Source organism: Nanorana parkeri, unplaced genomic scaffold, assembly GCF_000935625.1.
Source record: "Nanorana parkeri isolate BGI_ZX_2015 unplaced genomic scaffold, ASM93562v1 scaffold58, whole genome shotgun sequence".
NCBI lineage: Eukaryota > Metazoa > Chordata > Amphibia > Anura > Dicroglossidae > Nanorana > Nanorana parkeri.
This window is the reverse complement of record NW_017306326.1, coordinates 2,698,864-2,720,766: the sequence shown is the minus strand read 5'-3', so window position 1 is coordinate 2,720,766 and position 21,903 is coordinate 2,698,864. Positions and strand designations below refer to the sequence as shown.

Sequence of the window (21,903 nt, the reverse complement as noted above, 5' to 3'; positions counted from 1 at the left end):
CCAAAACTTTGTGCTTTAGATTCATTTTAAGTTTATGGTTTGGGGTTAGGTTAGTCTAAAAGGTTAAGGCCCGACCATAGCCAAAGATTATTTAATTTTGGGATTTCCAAATCCCAATGCATCCGAATCCGAATTTCCGTTCTGAATTTCAGATCGCATCCGAATTTCATTCAAAAACTAAACTGAATCGGACATGTGACTTTTCTGGCCACTCAGATGTGTTTTTCGGTTTAATGCATCCGAATGGGTCTGAACACAAATTTTGGTTACGGCAACATGAGAGCCATATACAGTATATACATATAATACTAAAGCTGAGGCTCCTAGATCCGAATGGCATTCGGGATCCGAATTTCCGAATTGCACTTGGGAGCTCCCGAATGCCATTCGGGTCTGGGAGCCATATACATATATCACTAAAAGCTGAGGCACCTAGACTCAAATGGCATTCGGGAGCCCCCGAAACCAATTCGGAAATTTGGATCCCGAATGCCATTCGGGTCTAGGAGATTCAGCTTTAGTATTAATCTCTGTATATGGTTTTTCTGTGGTATTCGCAACCAATATTCGTAAACTCATCTGAAACGAACGAAATTCGGATTTCGTCTGAATCCGAAACCCGAAACAAATTGAAATTCGGATCAGAATCCCGAAATATCCAAACCGAACCAAACTTTTCCGCAGCTTACATGTCTACTATATTGTGACTATGTAGAAACTGACAAGGTGAGAGGCTACAGCAGGGTCTGATCTGTGCCAGATATTTGTGAACAAGAACTGCACAGACACCAGGATTTACATAATTGTGCCGTCTCTGAGCCGGCATCTCAGTCCAGGAAGTAGATGGTGACCCTGGATGATGGCTAAGCAAAAATGGCTCCATCCTCCTGGAGAGAAAAGCAGATGAAGGCATTGTCGGGGGGAGTCCTGTGACCTCTGTAAGAGGGACTAAATACCTGGAAGTATTTTACAGACACTTTACATTGTATATGTGCACTTGATATTCAAAAATATTTCTGATGATAGGCCCGCTTTCATTTTGGAGTAGGTAACCAGCTGCACTCCTTACCGGAACAATAGTGTACCTGCGAAAGCAGGTGGGTGCTTGTAGCGACCACGGACGGCACCACGAACAACTCAAAACTAGCAAAAATGTCACCAGCACACCATAAGAATTCAGCAAAAGTCCATTTAATGACAAATTGCCATTCAATTACAAGTGCTTTCGGGGCCTCAAAGGTACCCATTTATCAGGCTCATGAAGGGGTACCCTTGAGGCCCCGAAAGCGCTTGTAATTGAATGGCAATTTGTCATTAAATGGACTTTTGCTGAATTCTTATGGTGTGCTGGTGACATTTCCACTTTATATTTTGGCCGCACTGGGTAAATGTCCTCCTGTCCACATCATCGATGCCCTTTTCATAGGCCCATGTGTGAATATTTCACTTTCTTGCAAGGATCATTTTTTTCATACAAAGTTCCCATTTGCTCTGACTGTCTCTTCTACTCGGGAGCCATAACCGAGATGTCACGGCGGGCAATGACTCTGATAGGTGCGGTGAATAGGTGTATGTTCAGCGCTTGCAATCGCCGAGGCACAGCTATTGATTTTTGATTGTGTGGTTCACCGAAAGCCATTTTGGCAGGCAAAGGTCAGCGAGGAGATTAGAAACCCGGTGACACCGGGGTCAGCAGGCTGCCAGGGGATCGTCTATAACAATGTAACACAATACGAGGCGAGGGCCATCGTTGACCTTGCGGTGGAAAGCTGCTTTTCAGCTGAGGCTGGAGACTTCAGGTCACAGAGAATTACCTCTCAGCCCAAAATAAAGCCAATACATTGCTGGCAGCCGCACGTGTCGGGTTAATACACGGGGGATGATGCTATTATGCTGCGGATTGGGGTTCTCTGATGTGGAAAACAACTATGATATATACAGTATATGACCACTCCAACCAAGACTGATACTTCTGAAAGGAATCTGAAGGGCAGTTTAATGCACTAGAAAACGTTTCAGTTGGTAGATGCTGGAGCAACAAACCCTTCTGACAGTCTCTGGGGTACTATAGTGGGGAGTTATGGGGTCTGCACACGTGCTCTGCCTATTATGAGTGGTCCACACCAAGCCTGCACTGATTTCTTGGGTCTGCACACCTGCTGTGCCCTTTAATGAGGGGTTCCTATGAACCCTGCACTGATTTCCCGGGATTGCACACCTGCTAGGCCCATTATGAGGGTCTTCCACCATCCCTGAGCTGAGTTCCTGGGTTTTTTACACCTGCTGTTCCCATTATGGGGGTTTTCCACTAGGGATGCACCGACACCGTTTTTTTGGTATCGAGTTACGAATACCAATATTTATATTTCGGTACTCACCAATACGGAGTACTGATACTGGTGCTTCTGCTAGCATAGAGCCAGCTTCCCGGGCAATGAGGAGGCCGGGCAGCTTGTCATTACCCGCTGCCCAGTTTCTTGATTGCATCGAGCTGGCTTTACTGCCAATCAGGGAGCCAGGAGACTTGATGTTGTTTGGCCAGATTGATGCTGATTGGCTGGGAAGTCTGCTTTCCAGCCAATCAGCATGGAGCCCTCTTCCTGGCCAATCAGGAAACATTACCCGCCGGTCAGCTTCCTGATTGGCCGGAAAGGCGGCTCCATGCTGTTTGGCCGGCTAAATATTGATTGGCTGGGAAACCAGCTTCCTCACTAGTCGGCATCGAGCTGGCCAAACAGCATCAAGTCCACTTCCCGGCCAATCAGGAAGCCGGCTTCCTGATTGGCTGGGAAGCGGGCTCCTTGTTCCCTCGCGGCACTGCCAGTCAGAGGAAATCTCCCTCTGACTGGAAGTTCCGGTATCGGGAAAGGTATTGGAGCATTTGGGCGAGTACAAGTACTCGCCCAAGTACCTGGTATTGGCACCGATACCGATACTAGTATCGGTATCGGTGCATCCTTAGTTTCCATCATCCATGTGCTGAGTTCCCGGGTCTGTACACCTGCTGTTCCCATTATGAGGAGCTCCCACCATTACTGCCGAGTTCCTGGAACTGTAGTGCAAGCAGGCACATTCTACATGCGAGTGACAGCTCTGCTCTGAATTCAGGAGCAGGGCAGAATTGTTGCCACCCCCATAGTAAAAAAGATCCAGCCGCACATTAGAAGTCATGTTGAAAAGTTGTTTATTCCAACTTGCACAGCTAGACTCAGTCCTGCCCTTGGTCCATCCCATCACATGAATCTGCATTGGGTGGACTTCACTGGAGTTGGCAATTAAAACATATTTTCTTGTAGAGCAAGGAACCTCTAATAGAATATGATTCCTTTCTGTGTCTCCTCACTTCCATTGGGATTTTTCAGTCTCAGTAACACTGTGTTGGGTATACAGGGTTGACCAAAGTGCTGGCCTGGATGACCAGAAGCTCTAAAGACAATTCATCTACACACAGACAGTAGGGATGGACTAGCAACAGCCTGATCCCAAAGCATGATCATGCATTTCTGACATCAGCTTTTCTGGAATGGAGATATCAGACATCCTCCCTAGTGTGGCCCCCTTCTCACCTTTGGGCTCCATAGTAGCTGTGTGGGCTGCTATGTCTATAGTTATGCCACTATTCTAAATCTTTCTGACTCTATCCAAAGCTAAAAAAACAACAACTTTGGATCAGAGTCATCACATGACCAATATGGCTTTAGCTGGGCTTTAAGTCCGGAGGCTCAAAACAACAAGCCAATAGAATTTTCAGAAGGAGCTCGGCAATATTTATTATTTATCTACCTTTACATTCAGCCTTAATTAATGTGGACAGCTCCCTCAATGTCATAGCATCACTGCTATTAAAACTGTGGATGGGGAGCCACTTTAAACACCACCTACAACACGTTGAGTTGCTTACTCTTTAGAAACAGAGCAGGAAGGAATGGATGATTATGAGGCTTAAAGTGAACACGTGAACAGAGAAAAATGTATCAAAAAAGGAATATGGGAGCTGCGTGGCTGACTTGTCTCAGGTGGTGTCATCCTGATCCACCACCAAGTCAGTCACTGAGGGGGAATAGGCATGCAGCCAGTGACTCTGCGCTGCTGGCTCTTCCAGTTCAGTGAATCACTATGATGGGGATGACAGGAGCCCCAGAATGTACACTCTGGATACATGTCGGCCTAGGAAGATCCCTTATTGCCACCCTTGCCGGGTTCCTTTATAGACAGAGGTAGATAATTATTAGGAGAAAGTGTTAATACTAACGACCTGCGTACTGCTGCACTCCGGCGTAGGCTTGCTGCAGGGGGTCTGCCGAGGTGGGGCTCTGTGCTGTGGAAACAAAGGTAACAAAGTATTAGTAATCAGATGCATGTAACTGCTCAGTACAATACAGCACATGGACTTCAGAAACATTCCGTTACATTCCATTGGACTTGTTCGGTGATGTTGAAGTCATTTTGTAAGATCTCCAAGCTGTTTCTTCAGTTTTAATGAGTGTCAGGTGGATAAGTCAATCATCTTCATCCAAGCACCATGGAATGTGTAGCTGTTGATTGCCCAAGCACAGGATGGAAGGTGTGAACGTTGTGGAACCACCATGTTCTAGTTGGATAATCCCATTCTTGTTGCCAAGAAGTCTGTCTATGTGTCAATCATTCAAGTCACATTGATGGAGGTGTACGTTGTTGTCAAATCATCGGGGTAGATATGTTAAAACGGCATTACATTTGAAAGTTAGAAGGTGTCAAGAGCTCCCTTCCATGTTCAGGGATGGTTGTTCCAGTTTGACATAGATGGCCTCTTGCACACTTCTTCTGAACCAGTTGTTCTCTTTTTGGAAGTAGTGTGAAAAAGGCCATTTACAACAAAATGCAACAACCATCCAGGAACAGGGGTAGGGGCCTTCAACACTGCCTGTCTATCACATATAATTCTGTTTCAACATCTCTACCCTGGCAATTTGATAACAATTGCCAACTTCAGCCATGTGACTCAAAGGATTACCACCTATGCAGACATGCCAACTGAAACAGGGTGGTTCCACAACTCTCAAATCTCCAAGCCTGTACTTGCACAATCAACATCTGCCTTGACACATTCAATGGAGATTGAATAAGGATGTCTGTGCTACTTGTGTGGGTATAAATATTGGTGTATCTTCCTGGTGCTCACTTGAATTGAAGTGGCTTGGATGATCGACAAAGTGTCAGCATCACAGAACAAGTCTGGTTGGATATGACTAACTAATATTAGCACTACCATGACCTGGATAAGTGAGAACCGCAAACATTCAGGGGGATATAGATTAAAGGAGTTAGGGTTACATATAAATCAGTGAGCCATGTTTGCTTGCCAGGGCACCCCATGCCAAACCAGGGAAGGGAAAGAACCTCTGATGATATGCTTACTTGTGTCTATGTCTGCACTTGGAAGATTTGCTCTCACTTCCTGTCCTGGTGAGACAACAGAAAGTGAGAGGAAATCTACCCAGAATAAAAGGAGATCTCCCTCACCAAAGTGCCCTAGTAAGATGATGTCCCCTGTAATACTTTGGTAGTTGTATTTGTGCAGAATGGGTTGAGAAGCTCCCGGTAGCCCCTTTGCCTGATGAGATGATATGGTACAAAATGAACAGCCTGAGCGCTTCCTTTAAAAGTTCTACCAGGAATACTAAAATAGAAGGGTGGGACCTGGTCAGAGGAGTATCTACAACAAATTGCACCCCTGGCATCCTGCCCAGCTCCTGGCAACCAGTGATGTCACTGGTTGCCAGGAGCTGGGTGGAATGCTGGCCAGAGAATCCCAAGTAGCAAGGAGCTGGGCAGGGAGATGTGTAAGGGCCATGGGATGCTCTGAGATGATATGGCCAGCGTCCATCCCATATAAACATCTCTCCGCCTGCTGGGAAGATGGCCAGAGCATCCCACACTGAAAAGAGTCTCCCTGCCCAGATCTTAGCAACCTGGGACGCATCCCACCCCGCTGTCTTCACTGGTTGCCAGAAACTGGGTGAGACACCGGCCAGAATGTTCCTGGTTGCTAAAAGCCTGATGGGGAGATGGGAGAGTATGAGTTGGCAAATTTTCGCTGCCGCATGGAGTGGCGCCCCCTCTTCAAGGGGCACCCGGGGCATGTGCCATACCCTGGATACGCCACTGGACCTGGTGTATATTATATGACAGAGCCATTTATTCCAACATGCATTCAGCTGTTTCAGTTCATTTGGTCATCTTCAGTGCAGTGTATTGAAACCATGGCTTCTAAGGTGTGTGGTTTGGGACCCGAGACAGTATAACTATACAAGTTATGGTGAGAAGGGCCTAAAGGAATCAAAAGACCCTTCAATCAAATCAGTATATAGCAAAGTAAAGTCTTCTTAGAGCAGAAGGAATTCTCGTGTCTCATTCCATCACATACCCCTAAACTAAGAGGATTATTCCTCATTTCAGGACAGTGTATGCAGACCTGTATGGCTATCCTGTTTTGTTGAATCTCAAGCCCAACTCCATAAAAGTCATGGTGTCAATGGGGATGATGGCCACCAAGCCTGACTCAGGTGTATGCAGTTTGGAATAAATGGCTTTATAATATTGGGCTATATTTGCACTATGTTCCTTTAGTTCTGAATGTCATGTGGCCAATAGGGCATAAAGCAGTGGTTAAGGTGAGAAGGGACTCAAGGAATAAAAAAGCCACATGACATCCAGAACTGCTGAAGCATAGTAAACGTATAACATAGCCCAATATTATAAAGCCATTTACTCCAGACAGCATACACCTGTGTTGGGTTTCTTGGCCATCATCAGTGCAGTGTATGGTAACCATGACTTATATGGAGTCGCGCTTGGGACCCAACAAGACAGGATAGTCATACAGGTTATGGTGAGAAAGGACTCAAGGAATCAAAATGCCCATCAAGGGAATTGCAGTGTGTAGCACAGTAAAGCCTTCATAGAACATAAAGGTATACCAAAAACATATTTTATATTCGTATGTCTATTTTTTACATCCCTAGGTAATTATTCAGCAACCTTTCATATCTAGAGCCCATGATATGGCAGGCTGAGATGAGACCTCTCCCTCCCCTACTAGAAACCCAGGCTCATTTGACTTCTTATACAGATCGGCCATAAAACCATAACCATAATATTCACCCTGAAAACAGGGCAAAGGCAATTGTAACATATTGACGCAATTCTTCACCCAGCGGTTGATGTCGTTAAGTGCGAGGAGGACGATGGTGATTTAATATACAGGCTTGGTTTAATAACAAATAAACACTTATGGCTGAAATGATATATGGAAATTGGGAAATTGAATATCTATATATAGATCGGAGCGGCAGGGCCTTCAATGCAGAATGATAAGAAGACGTCAAGTAATTGAAAAGTTATTGGGCCATCGACTACACGTGTCATCTGTGCCGAGAGGAGCCGGAATATTATTTAACATGAGGTAGCGAGATATATGATAAAAGGGTCCATTCTGTAGACAGTGTATTTAAACTGGATGGTTCGGGAACCTTATAAGTCTGAATGAAAACGTGTAACAATGTGCAGAAACAGTATCATATTTCAGAAAAGCTTCACCTTTATCATTAAAAAAGCCATCCTTGAGCTCCAGTCCATTGATTTTGCCTAGGTTGAGATGTTGCCATCAGTCTGCTGCACACAGGAGGGAGCATTTTCTCAGTCTCCAGTTCCCCAGTGATCACATTGCTGCAAGAAGGAGGAAGCATTTCCTCAGTCTCCAGTCCCCCAGTGATCAGACTGCAACATTGTAACTTTGTAGCAAGGTAAAAGGCTGCAGCGGGGATGATCTGTTTCAGGCATTTGTGAACACAGCCTTGGACTGGTCAGGAGACCATCTAGTATGCCCACACGGTCCTGACCATTAGCCGCATGATACCCTCATAATGTAACTTTTTACAGAGTTGTTGTTTCTCTACAATGACAGGAGTGGGACAGTGAAATTTTAGTTGCAAACACTGTTCACTGAAGTTCTTGGAATAGACAGTAAAGCCATTTTGGCCATGGAGAGGCTTTGCGGACATATGGCTAGTGGAGGAAGAGGGTGTAAAGGGGACCATTGCCCCCAGCCCCTTCAAGGTTGCATAGGAAACAGAGAAGCCACTGCCGCCCTGCGCTAGATAGCCTCATAACCGGACAACACAAGATCCCTGAAAAGCACAACATGGCTGATCATACTTGAGAACTGTAAATATACAGTAGGTGATGCAATAATAGACATAGCAGCCCACATTAGGCAATTAAAAATAGAACATCTGTGTGCATGGGACGATAACACAAATCCAGTACTGCTTTTTTTCCCCGCCTGATGTGGGGGCATGGGGTGGGTAGAGGAGACTGCATCACCAGGCACTAATAGTGACGCCACCCTCTGTCGCCTCTGCATCTCCCCGCCTGGCTCTTTGCAACCTGGGACACTCTGGCTGGCCTCTTACCCAGCTCCAGGCAACCAGTAACACCACTGGTTGCCAGCGGCTGGGCAGGACAACGGCCAGAGTGTCCCGGGTTGCTAAGAGCCAGGTGGGGAGATGCAGAGCCTGCAGAGGGTGGCATCACTCTCGTGTCTGGTGGTGCAGTGTTCTCTACACACCCTCCCTGCCTCATTCAGCAAAAAAACTAGGGACACAACTAGACACACGTTATTCTGTCTGTCCATGAGAAACGCTCAAGCAACACATGGCTGATGGGAAGGTGCGTTGGGGTGCCATAAAGAATGAACGACACCCCAGCACACCAACTCACCAGCCTTAAACTCACGCTGAGTAGCCAACCTGCACAAATGGCAAGCATTAGTAAGAGAGACTTAATAGCCGGCCGAGTCGAGTTTCTAATTTACATACACTGAATAATACAAATTTCCTTAATTTCTCCAAGGAGCCCCGAACACCGGTGCTAAAGAGCATCGATCGAGCGAGAGGGAAAAAAAAAATTCAAGAGAGCGCTGAGGAGTCCCTGACCGGCTCGTCCGGCTTCAAGGACGAAATGTAGGTCAACCTAGCCCCCGATTCTGCCAGACGTAATATATTCCTTTGTGACATTCACTTTAACAAGCTCTATATTTTCGCCCCGGACGAGAGACGTTTCTGGGAACGAACATGTACAAACGGATTTACATGGAATTTTATACAACATCTCTGTTTATAGGTCAAATAAATGTGTACGCCGGCCGGAGCCATCCGCATTGTTATATGTGACTTTCAGAGCTCAGGGCCTTGGCAAGGTCAACGTGCCGGCAATAAAAACGAGAAAGTGAGACACGGCTTAGCTTCTTCAATCCAATTTAAGTCTTCCTCAAAGGACTTAATCTAAATCCGCCATCGTATCATTTCATGCAACAAGCTTGTGACGAGCCTTTCCCGAAAATTTATGTAGATTAAAATTCATGGGTGCCATGGCGCGCGGTCCGTATTATTAAGATTGATTAGGAGAGCTGATGGCGTGATTAAAAGAGCCCGGCGTTTACTGTTGTAATTAATTAGGCATTCACACACAACAATAACCAAAAGGATGTGCTGATCAACGTGGAAGTGGTGAGAGGTTCGAGATTTAATGCCGCCATTTAATGGCGTGCAAAGCCAAGAGCCCTTTCCAGCGAGTCGTCTCGACCGGCGAGGACGCGCCGTATCCATATAAGCTGTCGTTTTGCGCTGGTCACCTTCACATCTCATGGGCTTGGTTTGTCGTTAAGGAACCAACCGTGTGGCCTGTCTGTTTTGTGACACAACTTTTTCAAGGGCTTGTTGGGCTTTGTGGATCAAAGTGTCAGGGCATAAAGATAAAATTTCCGGCGCTCGGCCTTTTGCCAGCAAAATGGACCTAATTAAAATGATAGATGGAGGAAAGGGTAAGCACTTGGTCAGGAAGGGTGTGTAGTGTGGGTATTAGGGAAGGGGAAGGGGGGGGGATATACAAAATAAAAAAAAAAACTCTTTTTGGAGTTTAGTGAATTTTTTTGTTTTTAGATTTCACATTGGATTACTGTGCTGCAACCATTGCAGGGCAGTCCCATTGACTTCAGCGGGCCCATTGGTTAAGGGCCCACCTGCCAAACGTGACATGCTGCACCACAAAGCGCATGTGATAGTCTAAAATTCCTACGGAACAATATTCTGTTGTTTTTTTTCTTCTAGAATATGTTACATTAGGATGTGACGTTGTGAGTCATTATTAGTTCTATTTTTTATTTGCTTTACAGGCAAGCTGCATTCAGATATGGGTGTATCGTCTTACACACACACAAACGCGTAGGCAAAAAAACACAGAATGAATGTCGCAAAATTTGTTACATGGGCGACTTTTGCTGCGTTGGCACCAATTGAAATCAATGGGGACGAGCGGTAAACACAGGAAACAAAGGGCCGCAAAGACGTGGGAATGCTCATCACGGGGAAGCACGTTCCTGATACACCCATATGTGAAAGGGGACTTAATGGCACCCCAAATGTGTCCATGCAAATAAGCTTTCGTCCTGCGCGATAGAATGCACATGAACGAGAGGAAACCACGTGGAAGACGTGTCGCAAATATGCACCATGCACGACTTTTCCCACATTCTATGCACATTTGGCACCCATTGAAATCAATGGAGATGTGCGGCAAACACAGGAAACAAAGGGCTGTGAAGGTGTGGGAATGCTCATCACCGCAAAGCACGTTCCTGGTACACCCATATGTGAATAGGGACTTAATGTCACCCCAAATGCAGCCGTGCAAATGAGCTTTCTTCCTGCGTGATAGAATACATATGGACGCACGGAAAACATGCACGACTTTTCCCACATTCTATGCTCATTTGGCATCCATTGAAATCAATGGGGATGTGTGGCAAATGCAGGAACAAAACGCACACGAACGCGTACAAACGTGGCACACATTCCCGGTACACTGTGGTGTGAGTGGGAGCCTAAGTGGAAATGCAGCTCACACTTTTTTAGACAAAGGCCAATGCAAAGCTGCAGCCACTGGCCCACCTATTATTATTATTATTAATCGTAATAAGCACTTAATCCAATTAGTTATATGTCTGTTAAATGGCAATTAAACCATCAAATTATACTCTTGATTTCACAGATAAAAGTTCCCTTTGAGTTCATGGAGGTTCATCAGTGCGGTTCTAATTACCGCTGCATGAGAGTCAGTTACAATTTCATAAAGTGTAACTCCCAACTGTCTCCACAAGAGGTCAGCAGAGCCAATGGTACCCCGGCGATCAGGCAGGTATTGCAGCTTACATCTCTCATTCATTATAGGACTCTGCAGATCTTTATTCTATAACTCTTAGCGATGGGTTCTCAATGCAATACAACATATTACATATATGTTCATGGAAAAAATTCTAAAAATGTTTTTAATCAATATAAGAAAATAAAAAAGGAACTTTAGGAAATAAAACAGTTACAGTTCAGCCTAGAAATAGTCTATGAACAGACATATCACACATGTACCTTGATAAATGCATAGCATCATATTTGACCCCTGTCCACGCTCCAGTTGTCCAGCAGTCAGCGTCACAAACTGCCAGCCATTTATCAGCGACACCATGCAACTCTTAGGGGGTGATTTATAAACCGGTCACACAGTATACTGCACATTATGAGACTGCACATTATGGCCACTAGAGAGAACCATGGAGCACATGAACAATAGGAGTATGACCACTAGATGGGGCCATGCAGCATAGGAACAATAGGAGCATGGCCACCAGACAGAACTGTGGAGAAGAGGAATAATAGGAGCATGGCCGCTAGATGGATCTGAGGCGCTCAGGAACAATAGGAGTATGGCCACTAGATGGAGTCATGGAACATAGGAACTATAGGAGCATGGCCACTAGATGGAGCTGAGGACAATGGGAAAAATAGGAGAAAGGCCACTGGATGGAACTGTAGAGCTTATGAACAACAGGAGCATGGCCACTAGATAGATCTGAGGACCATAGGAACAACAGGAGTATAGCCACTAGACGGAGACATGGTGCTAAGGAACAATATGAGCATGGCCACTAGATGGAACCGTGGAGCTTAGCAACAGTAGGAGCATTGCCACTAGATGGAGCTGAGGACCATAGGAACAACAGGAGTATAGCCACTAGACAGAGTCGTGGAGCATAGGGACAATAGGAGCATGGCCACTAGATGGAGCTGAGGAGCATAGGAATTTCCCGTGCTCCTCAGCTCCATCTAGTGGCCGTAACACATCAGCAAATCATCTTTGCTGTGTGAGCGGTTTATAAATCAACCCCATAATGTTGTTCAGTACCCCTTATGTTATCTACATCTTTGACAGCCTCAGGGCACAGATTAAGTGTTTCACAGTCAGTCTTTGCAATCACAAGGCATAGATGGCACAGGGGGCTGAGTGACGTCATGGGTTGCAGTGTCATTGGTAAATGGCTGGCAGCTTCCAATGCTCACTGCTGGACAGCTGGAAGGTGGACAGAAGTCAAAAATGGTGCTATGTATTTATCAAGGTACATGTGTGATATGGCTCTTTATTGTTCATAGAGTCATTCTAGTGAGAACTTCCACTTCTTTCTGAGTCAGCCATGGTCTGGCATTGGTCTGTGTAGGCTGTGCTTTGCTGTCTGGTGATCCTCCGTGCTATGTGACTACTTTGTTCTAAAGAGACTATCACTACCTGCTCAGCCGGAACTTATTACATGTGGTCTGGTCCCCACCCCTAACATGACTGAATTCTCATCTAGCAATGAGATATGAGGATCTGAAAGGCACAACCACTGTGCAGCACTACTAAGAAGCAAACAAACCTGTATACTATACAATATGTAATGAGCAAATATAGCTGCCCCTGAACCTATATAGAAAAAAGGGGGGAAGGGGGTATTTCTGGAGATCTAAGACCATTAAATCAATTCCTATTTCATATAATGGTACCCGGTCGTCAAGGTTTATTTAACCAATAAACATTTAGAAGAAAAGGGGGGGATCTTTTAATCCTAAGAAGCACATGGATGGTATTAGAATTTTTTGCATATGAATAAAGTTGATTTTTTAAACAAAATTTTACCGGTCTCGGTTTTCTTTAGTAACCACTACTTCCAGCAATCCTATCCCTGGAAGATCCCCCCCCCCCTTTCCCCCTGAACCTATATACCAGACTATGTGCAAAAAATGGTTTTAAAAACGATGACAAATTATTTACAATAAGCTGATCTATCCTTTAACATGCTAAACCATCTAAACCATGATAAAATGACTACAGTTCCCCTTTATAAACAGGAGACATGAGGCTGATTGAACATCTGCATATGAAACACCCGAAGAGACCCGAGAATAGGAAATATCAATTTGTCTCTCACTACACATTCTCTCAGTGCAGATGCATGTGCCAGTATTGCCAGCCTCATTTGAAATTCCAGCTGGAGTGTAGGAGGTGACATGGATTCAGTATAAAGAATGATTATAGGCAGTTGACTTGGAAAATGTTGAAATAATTTAAATTGTACAGTAGATTTAGGACTTCTTTGAGCTGTAAGAAAGAATGCCCCTCTCCCATTGGTCTGAATGCATTGGTCTGTGGTTGGTTGGGGTGGGGGCAGTGGTGTGGCTGAAACCAGCCAATCTAAGAGGAAACAATAGTTATCTGAATGGTAAATCAAGCCTGGCCAATCAGCAGGGTCAGCCATGTTGGTCGGGGCAGTGGAGCAGACCATAGGCACGTTCTTTCAATGTTCTCTGATGTTTGCCGGAAACCTTTAGGTCCTGAAAGTGATACCATAAGTAGTGTGGGTGGGCCACTCTCACTCCAAAATGCTCATTCCATAAAGCTGCTCTGCCACACATGGCACCACAGATAAATTTGATGGATATTTTATTTTGATAACTAACTCAACTCGGAGAACAAAGGCTTTTTATTATAGCTGCCAAGACCCAGCTTAATCACCTCCATTTATTACTGCACAAGAGTGAGTTTGGGAGAATCCGCTCATTAAAATCTGTAATATTCTGAGATGAAGATGGTAAATGAGATCTTTTCTAGGTTTCTGTCTTTCTGTCCCCCAACCCCTCCTTCTCTCCCCATTTCTATCAACCTCTCTCCATCTTCTCTCCTCCTCTCTATCAACCTCTCCCTCTCTCCATCTTCTCTCCTCATCTCTATCAACCTCTCCCTCTTCATCTTCTCTCCTCATCTCTATCAACCTCTCTCTCCCTCTTCATCTTCTCTCCTCATCTCTATCAACCTCTCCCTCTCCATCTTCTCTCCTCATCTCTATCAACCTCTCCATCTTCTCTCCTCATCTCTATCAACCTCTCTCCTTCTCCATCTTCTCTCCTCATCTCTATCAACCTCTCCCTCTCTCCATCTTCTCTCCTCATCTCTAACAACCTCTCCCTCTCCATCTTCTCTCCTCATCTCTATCAACCTCTCTCTCTTCATCTTCTCTCCTCATCTCTATCAACCTCTCTCTCTTCATCTTCTCTCCTCATCTCTATCAACCTCTCTCTCTTCATCTTCTCTCCTCATCTCTATCAACCTCTCTCTCTTCATCTTCTCTCCTCATCTCTATCAACCTCTCTCTCTTCATCTTCTCTCCTCATCTCTATCAACCTCTCTCTCTTCATCTTCTCTCCTCATCTCTATCAACCTCTCTCTCTTCATCTTCTCTCCTCATCTCTATCAACCTCTCTCTCTTCATCTTCTCTCCTCATCTCTATCAACCTCTCTCTCTTCATCTTCTCTCCTCATCTCTATCAACCTCTCTCTCTTCATCTTCTCTCCTCATCTCTATCAACCTCTCTCTCTTCATCTTCTCTCCTCATCTCTATCAACCTCTCTCTCTTCATCTTCTCTCCTCATCTCTATCAACCTCTCTCCTTCTCCATCTTCTCTCCTCATCTCTATCAACCTCTCTTCCTGTCCATCTTCTCTCCTCCTCCTCTCTATCAACCTCTCTCTCCGTCTTCTCTCCTCATCTCTATCAACCTCTCTCCCTCTCCATCTTCTCTCCTCCTCTCTATCAACCTCTCTCTCCGTCTTCTCTCCTCATCTCTATCAACCTCTCTCCCTCTTCCTCTTCTCTCCTCATCTCTATCAACCTCTCTCCCTCATCATCTTCTCTCCTCATCTCTATCAACCTCTCTCCCTCTCCATCTTCTCTCCTCATCTCTATCAACCTCTCCCTCTCCATCTTTTCTATCAACCTCTCCCTCTCTCCATCTTCTCTCCTCATCTCTAACAACCTCTCCCTCTCCATCTTCTCTCCTCATCTCTATCAACCTCTCTCTCTTCATCTTCTCTCCTCATCTCTATAAACCTCTCTCTCCCTCTTCTCTCCTCATCTCTATCAACCTCTCTCCCTCTCCATCTTCTCTCCTCATCTCTATCAACCTCTCTCTCCCTCTTCTCTCCTCATCTCTATCAACCTCTCTCCCTCTCCATCTTCCCTGCTCATCTCTATCAACCTCTCTCCCTCTCCATCTTCTCTCCTCATCTCTATCCACCTCTCTCCGTCTTCTCTCCTCATCTCTATCAACCTCTCTCCCTCTTCCTCTTCTCTCCTCATCTCTATCAACCTCTCTCCCTCGTCATCTTCTCTCCTCATCTCTATCAACCTCTCTCCCTCTCCATCTTCTCTCCTCATCTCTATCAACCTCTCTCCCTCTCCATCTTCTCTCCTCATCTTTATCAACCTCTCTCCCTCTTCATCTTCTCTCCTCATCTCTATCAACCTCTCTCCCTCTCCATCTTCTCTCCTCATTTCTATCAACCTCTCTCCTTCTTCATCTTCTCTCCTCATCTCTATCAACCTCTCTCCCTCTTTATCTTCTCTCCTCATCTCTATCACCCTCCCTCCCTCTCCATCTTCTCTCCTCATTTCTATCAACCTCTCTCCTTCTTCATCTTCTCTCCTCATCTCTATCAACCTCCTCTCTCCCTCTTTATCTTCTCTTCTCATCTCTATCAACCTCTCTCCCTCTTCATCTTCTCTCCTCATCTCTATCAACCTCTCTCTCTCTCCCTCCCGATCCTCTCTTCACATCTCTTTCAACCTCTCTTCCACTCTATCTTCTCTCCACCTCTATCAATCTCTCTCTCCTTCCCCATCTTCTCTCCCTCCCTCTCTCATCCCCTTGTTAACTTTCTCTCTCTGTTTCTTTCTCTCTCACCATTTTCTCCCCTCTTCTATCTCGCATCACCTCTGTAACTTTCTCCTTTCTCTTTGATCTCTCTCCTGTTACTCTCTCTCCTCTCCCTCTCTTCCCTTTTTCATATCTCCCTTATTCTCCCTCTCTCTCCCACTCTTGCTGTCTTCCTCTCTCTGCCCCTGAGACCCTCACCTTCTCCACCCTCTCTCATTCTTACTCAAATTCCCCCCCTTATTCTCTCTCCTCTCCCTCTTCTCTCCTCATCTATCTCCCCATCATACCTTCTCTTCTTCCTCTCTCTCCTCTTCTCTCTCCCTTCATTATCTCTCCTTTCCCCTCTCTGTCCTCATCTCTTTTCCTCTCATTCCGCCTCCTATCACCCCTTTCTCCCCATCTCTCTCCTCTTGCTCCCATATCTCTCTTTAGTCTTTTGCTCAACCTACTTTTCTTACTCTTTTCCTCTCCCTCTATCCTCATCTTTTTACCTCTCTTGCTCCTATCTCCCTCTTCTGTCTTTCTTTTGCTCTCTCTCTCTCGTCTTTTGCTTGTTCTCCTCTTTCTCTCAGCTTCCTTCTTTCTCCTCCACTCTCTTCCCCTTCCTTCCCTTCTCCCTCTCCCCTCTTTCCCCCATCTCTCTCACTCTCCTTTCTCTCCTCATCTCTCTTTCATCTCCCTCTTCTGTCTTTCTTCCGCTCTCTCTCTTTTGGCACATATGCTTTATGGAATACGAGTGACTGTTAGAAAATAGAAAAGAATAATGAAGAATATAATTGCTAATGGGCTGAATTACACATGTCTAATTGTAATTTAGTGACTCTGAAATCTTGACTCTTTAGGAACACTTGTTAGCTGTGTTCCGCTGGGAGCGCAGACATGAAAAATCATTTCACAAATCTTGTACAGAAGGGGGGGAAGGGGGGTGATCTACATCTTCGGATCACGGCAATTGACAGTTTAAATATATTTCCAAGGGGCATTTTCTGCTGAGTTGGGTCATCCGAGCCTGGGAAAGGAAGACACTGGAGCTCTGACCTCCCTGACACAATGAGATACCTTTAATAAGGAGGCGCAGAGCTCGGAGACCATGTGTAGGGTATAGTATACATCTGCAACCAATCATATTTAATTTCAAGGGTAAATGATGGTTTCCATTGGTTACTGCCGACCTTCTTTTCTTGTGAAATAATCCCCACTTCACTTATGATTATAGAATAGCTTCCATTCAATGCAATAATGGAACATAAAGTATTACGATGTAGCCCAGGCCTTACAAGAAGGTCCTTTAGTACTCAAGGTGAAAAGGCCAAAGTGGACCCCCATTAGCTGTGAACTACCTAAGCAGCATAGGTTGCAGGTCCTGTCCATTTTATACCTCCCTCCTAATGAAGTACACAAGGTGACCACTTCCTCTTCCTAACCCTTGGCCGGGTTGATTTCAAGAACAACAGACAGGGAAATGCCTTTGCCAATTCTTGCCAGGACCTGCCTTTGACTGCCTGGCAGGTCTTTATAAGTGACACTTTCCTACAGAATTGCCCCTTCCCATCTCCTGGAATGTATTGGCTGGCATACTGATAACTATGGTGCGTAAATTACAAGTCTGGCTGAACAGAAATGAAATCCTTTCCGAGGTAAAGTGGTAACACAACTTAATACTAAATACAAATTCTCCCTTACCCCCGAGGCAGTCAAATCTTTTGTTGTAATCAAAATATTATTGCCTATCCTTAAACTGTGGACATATTTTGTTTAAATACCATCCAGATTTTTTTTTGTAGTTCTGCCATTGTTTTTTCATTGTTCACATTGTTGGACATTCCTCAGCTTATCTGCGTTTACTAAAAAGAGCAGTGAAGCTGAGGAATGTCCGACCTGGTTATGGATGGGTTCCGTTGGTGAACATGGCTTACCTGGATATGGATGGATTCCATTGGCGAACACGGCTTCTGCAGCTGGTTGTCCATTAGCTTGGGGCGGTATGCCGGTGAAGCCGTTCACCCCGATTGGAGAGGGAATACTAGGCACAGCTGGTGCGGTGATACCGGGTGGGGTGCTGCCACCTAGAGGACAAACAACAAGAAGAGAACTTTAGATGGTACAAATCTGAAGCAATGTTCTTAAAGGGAAGCCTGTACTGAGAGAAATATGGGACTGCCATTGCTGGCCTCTGGAAATGCCAATCAATGTCCTGGAAAAAACATGCAACAAGTCAGACTACTGATCTGCATACTGGTTCTAGATCAGTGACCTAAAAAGCATTTATAGCCATTGGATTAGCATGATTGCCTGGTAACAAGAATGTGTAAAAGGAGATCAACAGCAACCATTCTTGTATTTCTCTTAGTGCCGCCTTCCTTTAAGTCCATCCATTTCATCAATAGCACAGGTTCCAAAAAAAGCCCTGCCAAGAGTGATGGTGATTAGCAAAGTGTGGGGATCCATCCAATCATATTTCAGTTTATTGGGATAAGGATGGTGAAAGATGATTCCCAGGTGGTTGGATCATTGTATCTTGGACATTGTTCTACCCCAATGGGATAAATCAATACCAAATTGGCTTAATAATCTAAGGTGAAGCCATCAATCCGGTTCCAGTTTATTGTAGCACTTAGGACTCATTTACACTACACTGCTATGGGTGGGTGGTAACTGCACAAATATTTTGAAATTGTTTGCCATGCAAAAATGAGCTTCCTGTAGCCTGTCGGCGGGCATCCTGGGTGACATCATTGACCAAATATGGTCATGACCATATTTAGTCAATGACATAAGCCAGCGTCTTTCAGCTGATTTGTTGATATCCAGTTGCCGAGCGGGGAGCTGACATTTGCAATGGAACCACGGCAGGAGAGGATCCGGAAACATTGTTTCTTTATGTATGTTTTTTAATGAAGATCTTTTGTAAGGTGTGTGTTTCTTTACTATTTTTTTTGGGGGGGGGGGGGGGGGCTTTTTTTTTCCTTATGTGAAAAGTGGGCTTGCAGATTCTGATAATTTGTCCCCCCCCCAAGCCCTCACATACACCGAGCCAGGAATGTGGAGATAAGGCCCTTGTCCTCATCAGCTTGGATACAAGGTAACCTCCCAATGTTGAGGGCATGTGGCCTGGTATAATTCAGGCAAGGGGAAGGAGGGGGGGAGCTGCATGTTCCCTTTTTAACTTTGTTTTCAGCATGAGGTCACCAGCAAAATTCATACCAGACCCTTATTAAGGGTAAGTGTCTGGTATGAATGTTGAGGGGAATCCTCCAACGTTTACAGATAGAACAAAGCCGATCGGAAAATGTCATTTAGCAGCAATAGTTTTTCTTTTAAAGGTCACTTTTGCAGGAGTACATCCTACAAGTGCGCCACTTCATTTGCAGGTTTAATTCATTCCCAAGCATGTTATTTAAAGGAATTGTGAATTTTTAACACTGCCCTTTAAGCCTTATAAAAGACCTGGTCCCCACTAAACGGCACTTGTTAAAATTTGTTTTTGCATTGGTACATGTTACCCATATTAGTGCCCAGCTACTCATAACCTTGTTTCCTAAAAACTTGCAAACCAGCCTTAAAAAAAGGGCAGAAAAAATTACAAGATTTGACTTCCATATACTTCAATTAGGCTTGGGCCTAATTAGGGGTTTGAAGATTTCAGGTTGGGTATGTGGATCTATCCAAACTCAGGCCAGTTTGCTCATCGCTACTGCTCATCTACCAATCAGCATCACAACTGAATCTGATCTTATAGGCAGTGCCCGGATTTACTCTCTCTGCTGCACCAAGGCCAGGTTCCTCAATGCATCCCCTGTATTCAGGCTGCATACAAGTGATCCCGGTGACATTGCCGAGATCAATTGCACAAAACAAGCGGCGGCTTCCCCGCTGTACATTTAGCCCTGCTTGCCCAAAGCTAAATGTAGAAAACAACTACCCACCCGGCGCCCGGAACTGCATGTCCCGGGTGTCGGGAGATAGGAATTCCACACCGCTGCTGCCCCTCTACTCTCTGCTGCCCCAAGGACGGGCCTCGGTTGGCCTTGTGGGAAATCCGGCCCTGCTTATAGGTCTTTGGCAGCTGTGTGGAAATCACTCGAGTTCATACAAAAGGCCATTATCATTTCGCTCCTTCCGTGGTTTTACGATTCAAGCTCGCGTGCATGAAAGCAGCTCATATGGTAACTCAAGATGTTCATTTTTAACTGGAGTTCCCCTGCAAGTTGTGCTACGTGTTCTATTTTCCCTTCACTAGTTTGGAAAACAATAAAACCACTGCAGGCAAATAATTTTACCTCCCAATGTCTTCGTTTACCCAGCATTAATTGAGTGCTAATTAGGCTGGCATTGTTCTCCTTTCTCCACCGTTGTTGTCACGCTGTCTTAAATCACCTCAAACACCCCCACCCCCCTTCTACCCCGACACGCACTCCTTCTAAAAACTGGGATCCGTAGAAAGTTTTGGGATCTGACGGCTCTTTGGGAATTCGATGACAGTTGCTGTGCCGGGGCAAAAAAAAGAACACGCGAGTGGATGCTCCATTCTCTTCAACAGTCAGGGGGAAGAAAAGGAAGAAAAAAAAGAGGAGAGCAAAAATTTCCCCGTCACTTGAGTTGGCAGGTTTCTTCCCTATTATCAGCGATGACACCAGCACGTTGATGTGACAGCTCCTTGTGTTTGCGCTGTACATCAGATGAAAGGGGGCGAAGACACTTATCTCCTCCTTTCTGCAAAGTCAGCACTAACTCTCTGCTAGTTTTCTTTCTGCGTAATGTTGCAGCTTCAGCATGTCTTGCTGCACGGATCGGCAGAGAAGGAAGCAGCTATACATATCCCATACTTCTTGAAGGGTACCTGTGCTTTCGTAGAGGTCCTCCAGAAGCAGCCATGACCGTGATCCCCTACTATCCAACATCAATGAGCTTTTGTATGATGTGGCCTGACAATTTAATCTATTTCAGAATTTTTTAACCTTTTTTTTTACCATGGAGGAACCCTTGAAAATAATTTTCAGGTCTCAGAGAACCTCTGCTAACAATTATTAAAACTACAGCTCATGGTACTGTAGTGTGGTCAGTAAGGTATAGATAGCACATGGTATGCTCATTGGAGTAGTGCCCCCCCTTAAAATTGGAGGTCCGTGCACTGATTATCTGCTGGTCAGTGGAGAGAGACACCCTTATGTTATGGTCAGTGGGAGAAGTGTCCATTTTGATTAATGGTCAGTGCGAGCAGGTCCTTCTCATAATAGTGGTCAGTTGGAGACGAACCCCCTCATACTAGTAGTCTGTGGAAAGAATGCTTCTCTTATAGACCACTCAAAAGATAATTGGTGTCATTGGCTATTTACCTGAGAAATAAGAGGATAGGCACATTCAGGTGGGTTATCTAGTTGTCACAGCTCAAGGAACCTCTAGCAACCTCTGAAGGAACACTAGGGTTTTGCAGGACCCTGGTTGAGAAATGCTGTTTTATTTTATGCATAATCTACATGCACTGGACCAGCGGTGGACAGAGTTGTCAAAGGGACCTTATGCAAGACCGATACCCCTCCCTCCATTAAACTATCGGCCAAAAAAAATATGTTTGTACTGTGTATCAACCAGAAGAGAACTAGGGACCACTAGCCTGGAGGGCAAGGAGGGCCAAGCAACTATTACATGATAGAGCCAGATTTATAAAGGTTAAAGGAGTCTGCCAAGCTCATTGTGCCATGGTGCTGCAGACATTGCGGGCACAGTAATAGGTGAGTGTCCCTAATGTGACACACCTGGATTAGCAGTGGATAGTCACCAAGGG

General features: G+C 45.1%; 1 protein-coding gene across 13 annotated transcripts in view; it reads right to left on the bottom strand.

The window, feature by feature from the left end:
• Positions 1-21,903, bottom strand: part of CELF4 (CUGBP, Elav-like family member 4) — a 965,736-nt gene that overhangs the window by 49,601 nt on the left and 894,232 nt on the right. For 5 of the 13 annotated variants that reach the window (XM_018576164.1, XM_018576156.1, XM_018576160.1 and 2 more), the window contains 2 exons: positions 18,035-18,184; positions 4,253-4,318 (listed from right to left, as the gene is read on the bottom strand). In XM_018576164.1, coding sequence (XP_018431666.1) covers positions 4,253-4,318; positions 18,035-18,184 — 216 coding nt within the window. Of the gene's footprint in view, positions 1-3,001; positions 3,005-4,252; positions 4,319-18,034; positions 18,185-21,903 lie in introns of all 13 variants that reach the window. The other 8 variants (XM_018576168.1, XM_018576167.1, XM_018576169.1 and 5 more) reach the window with 2 other exon arrangements.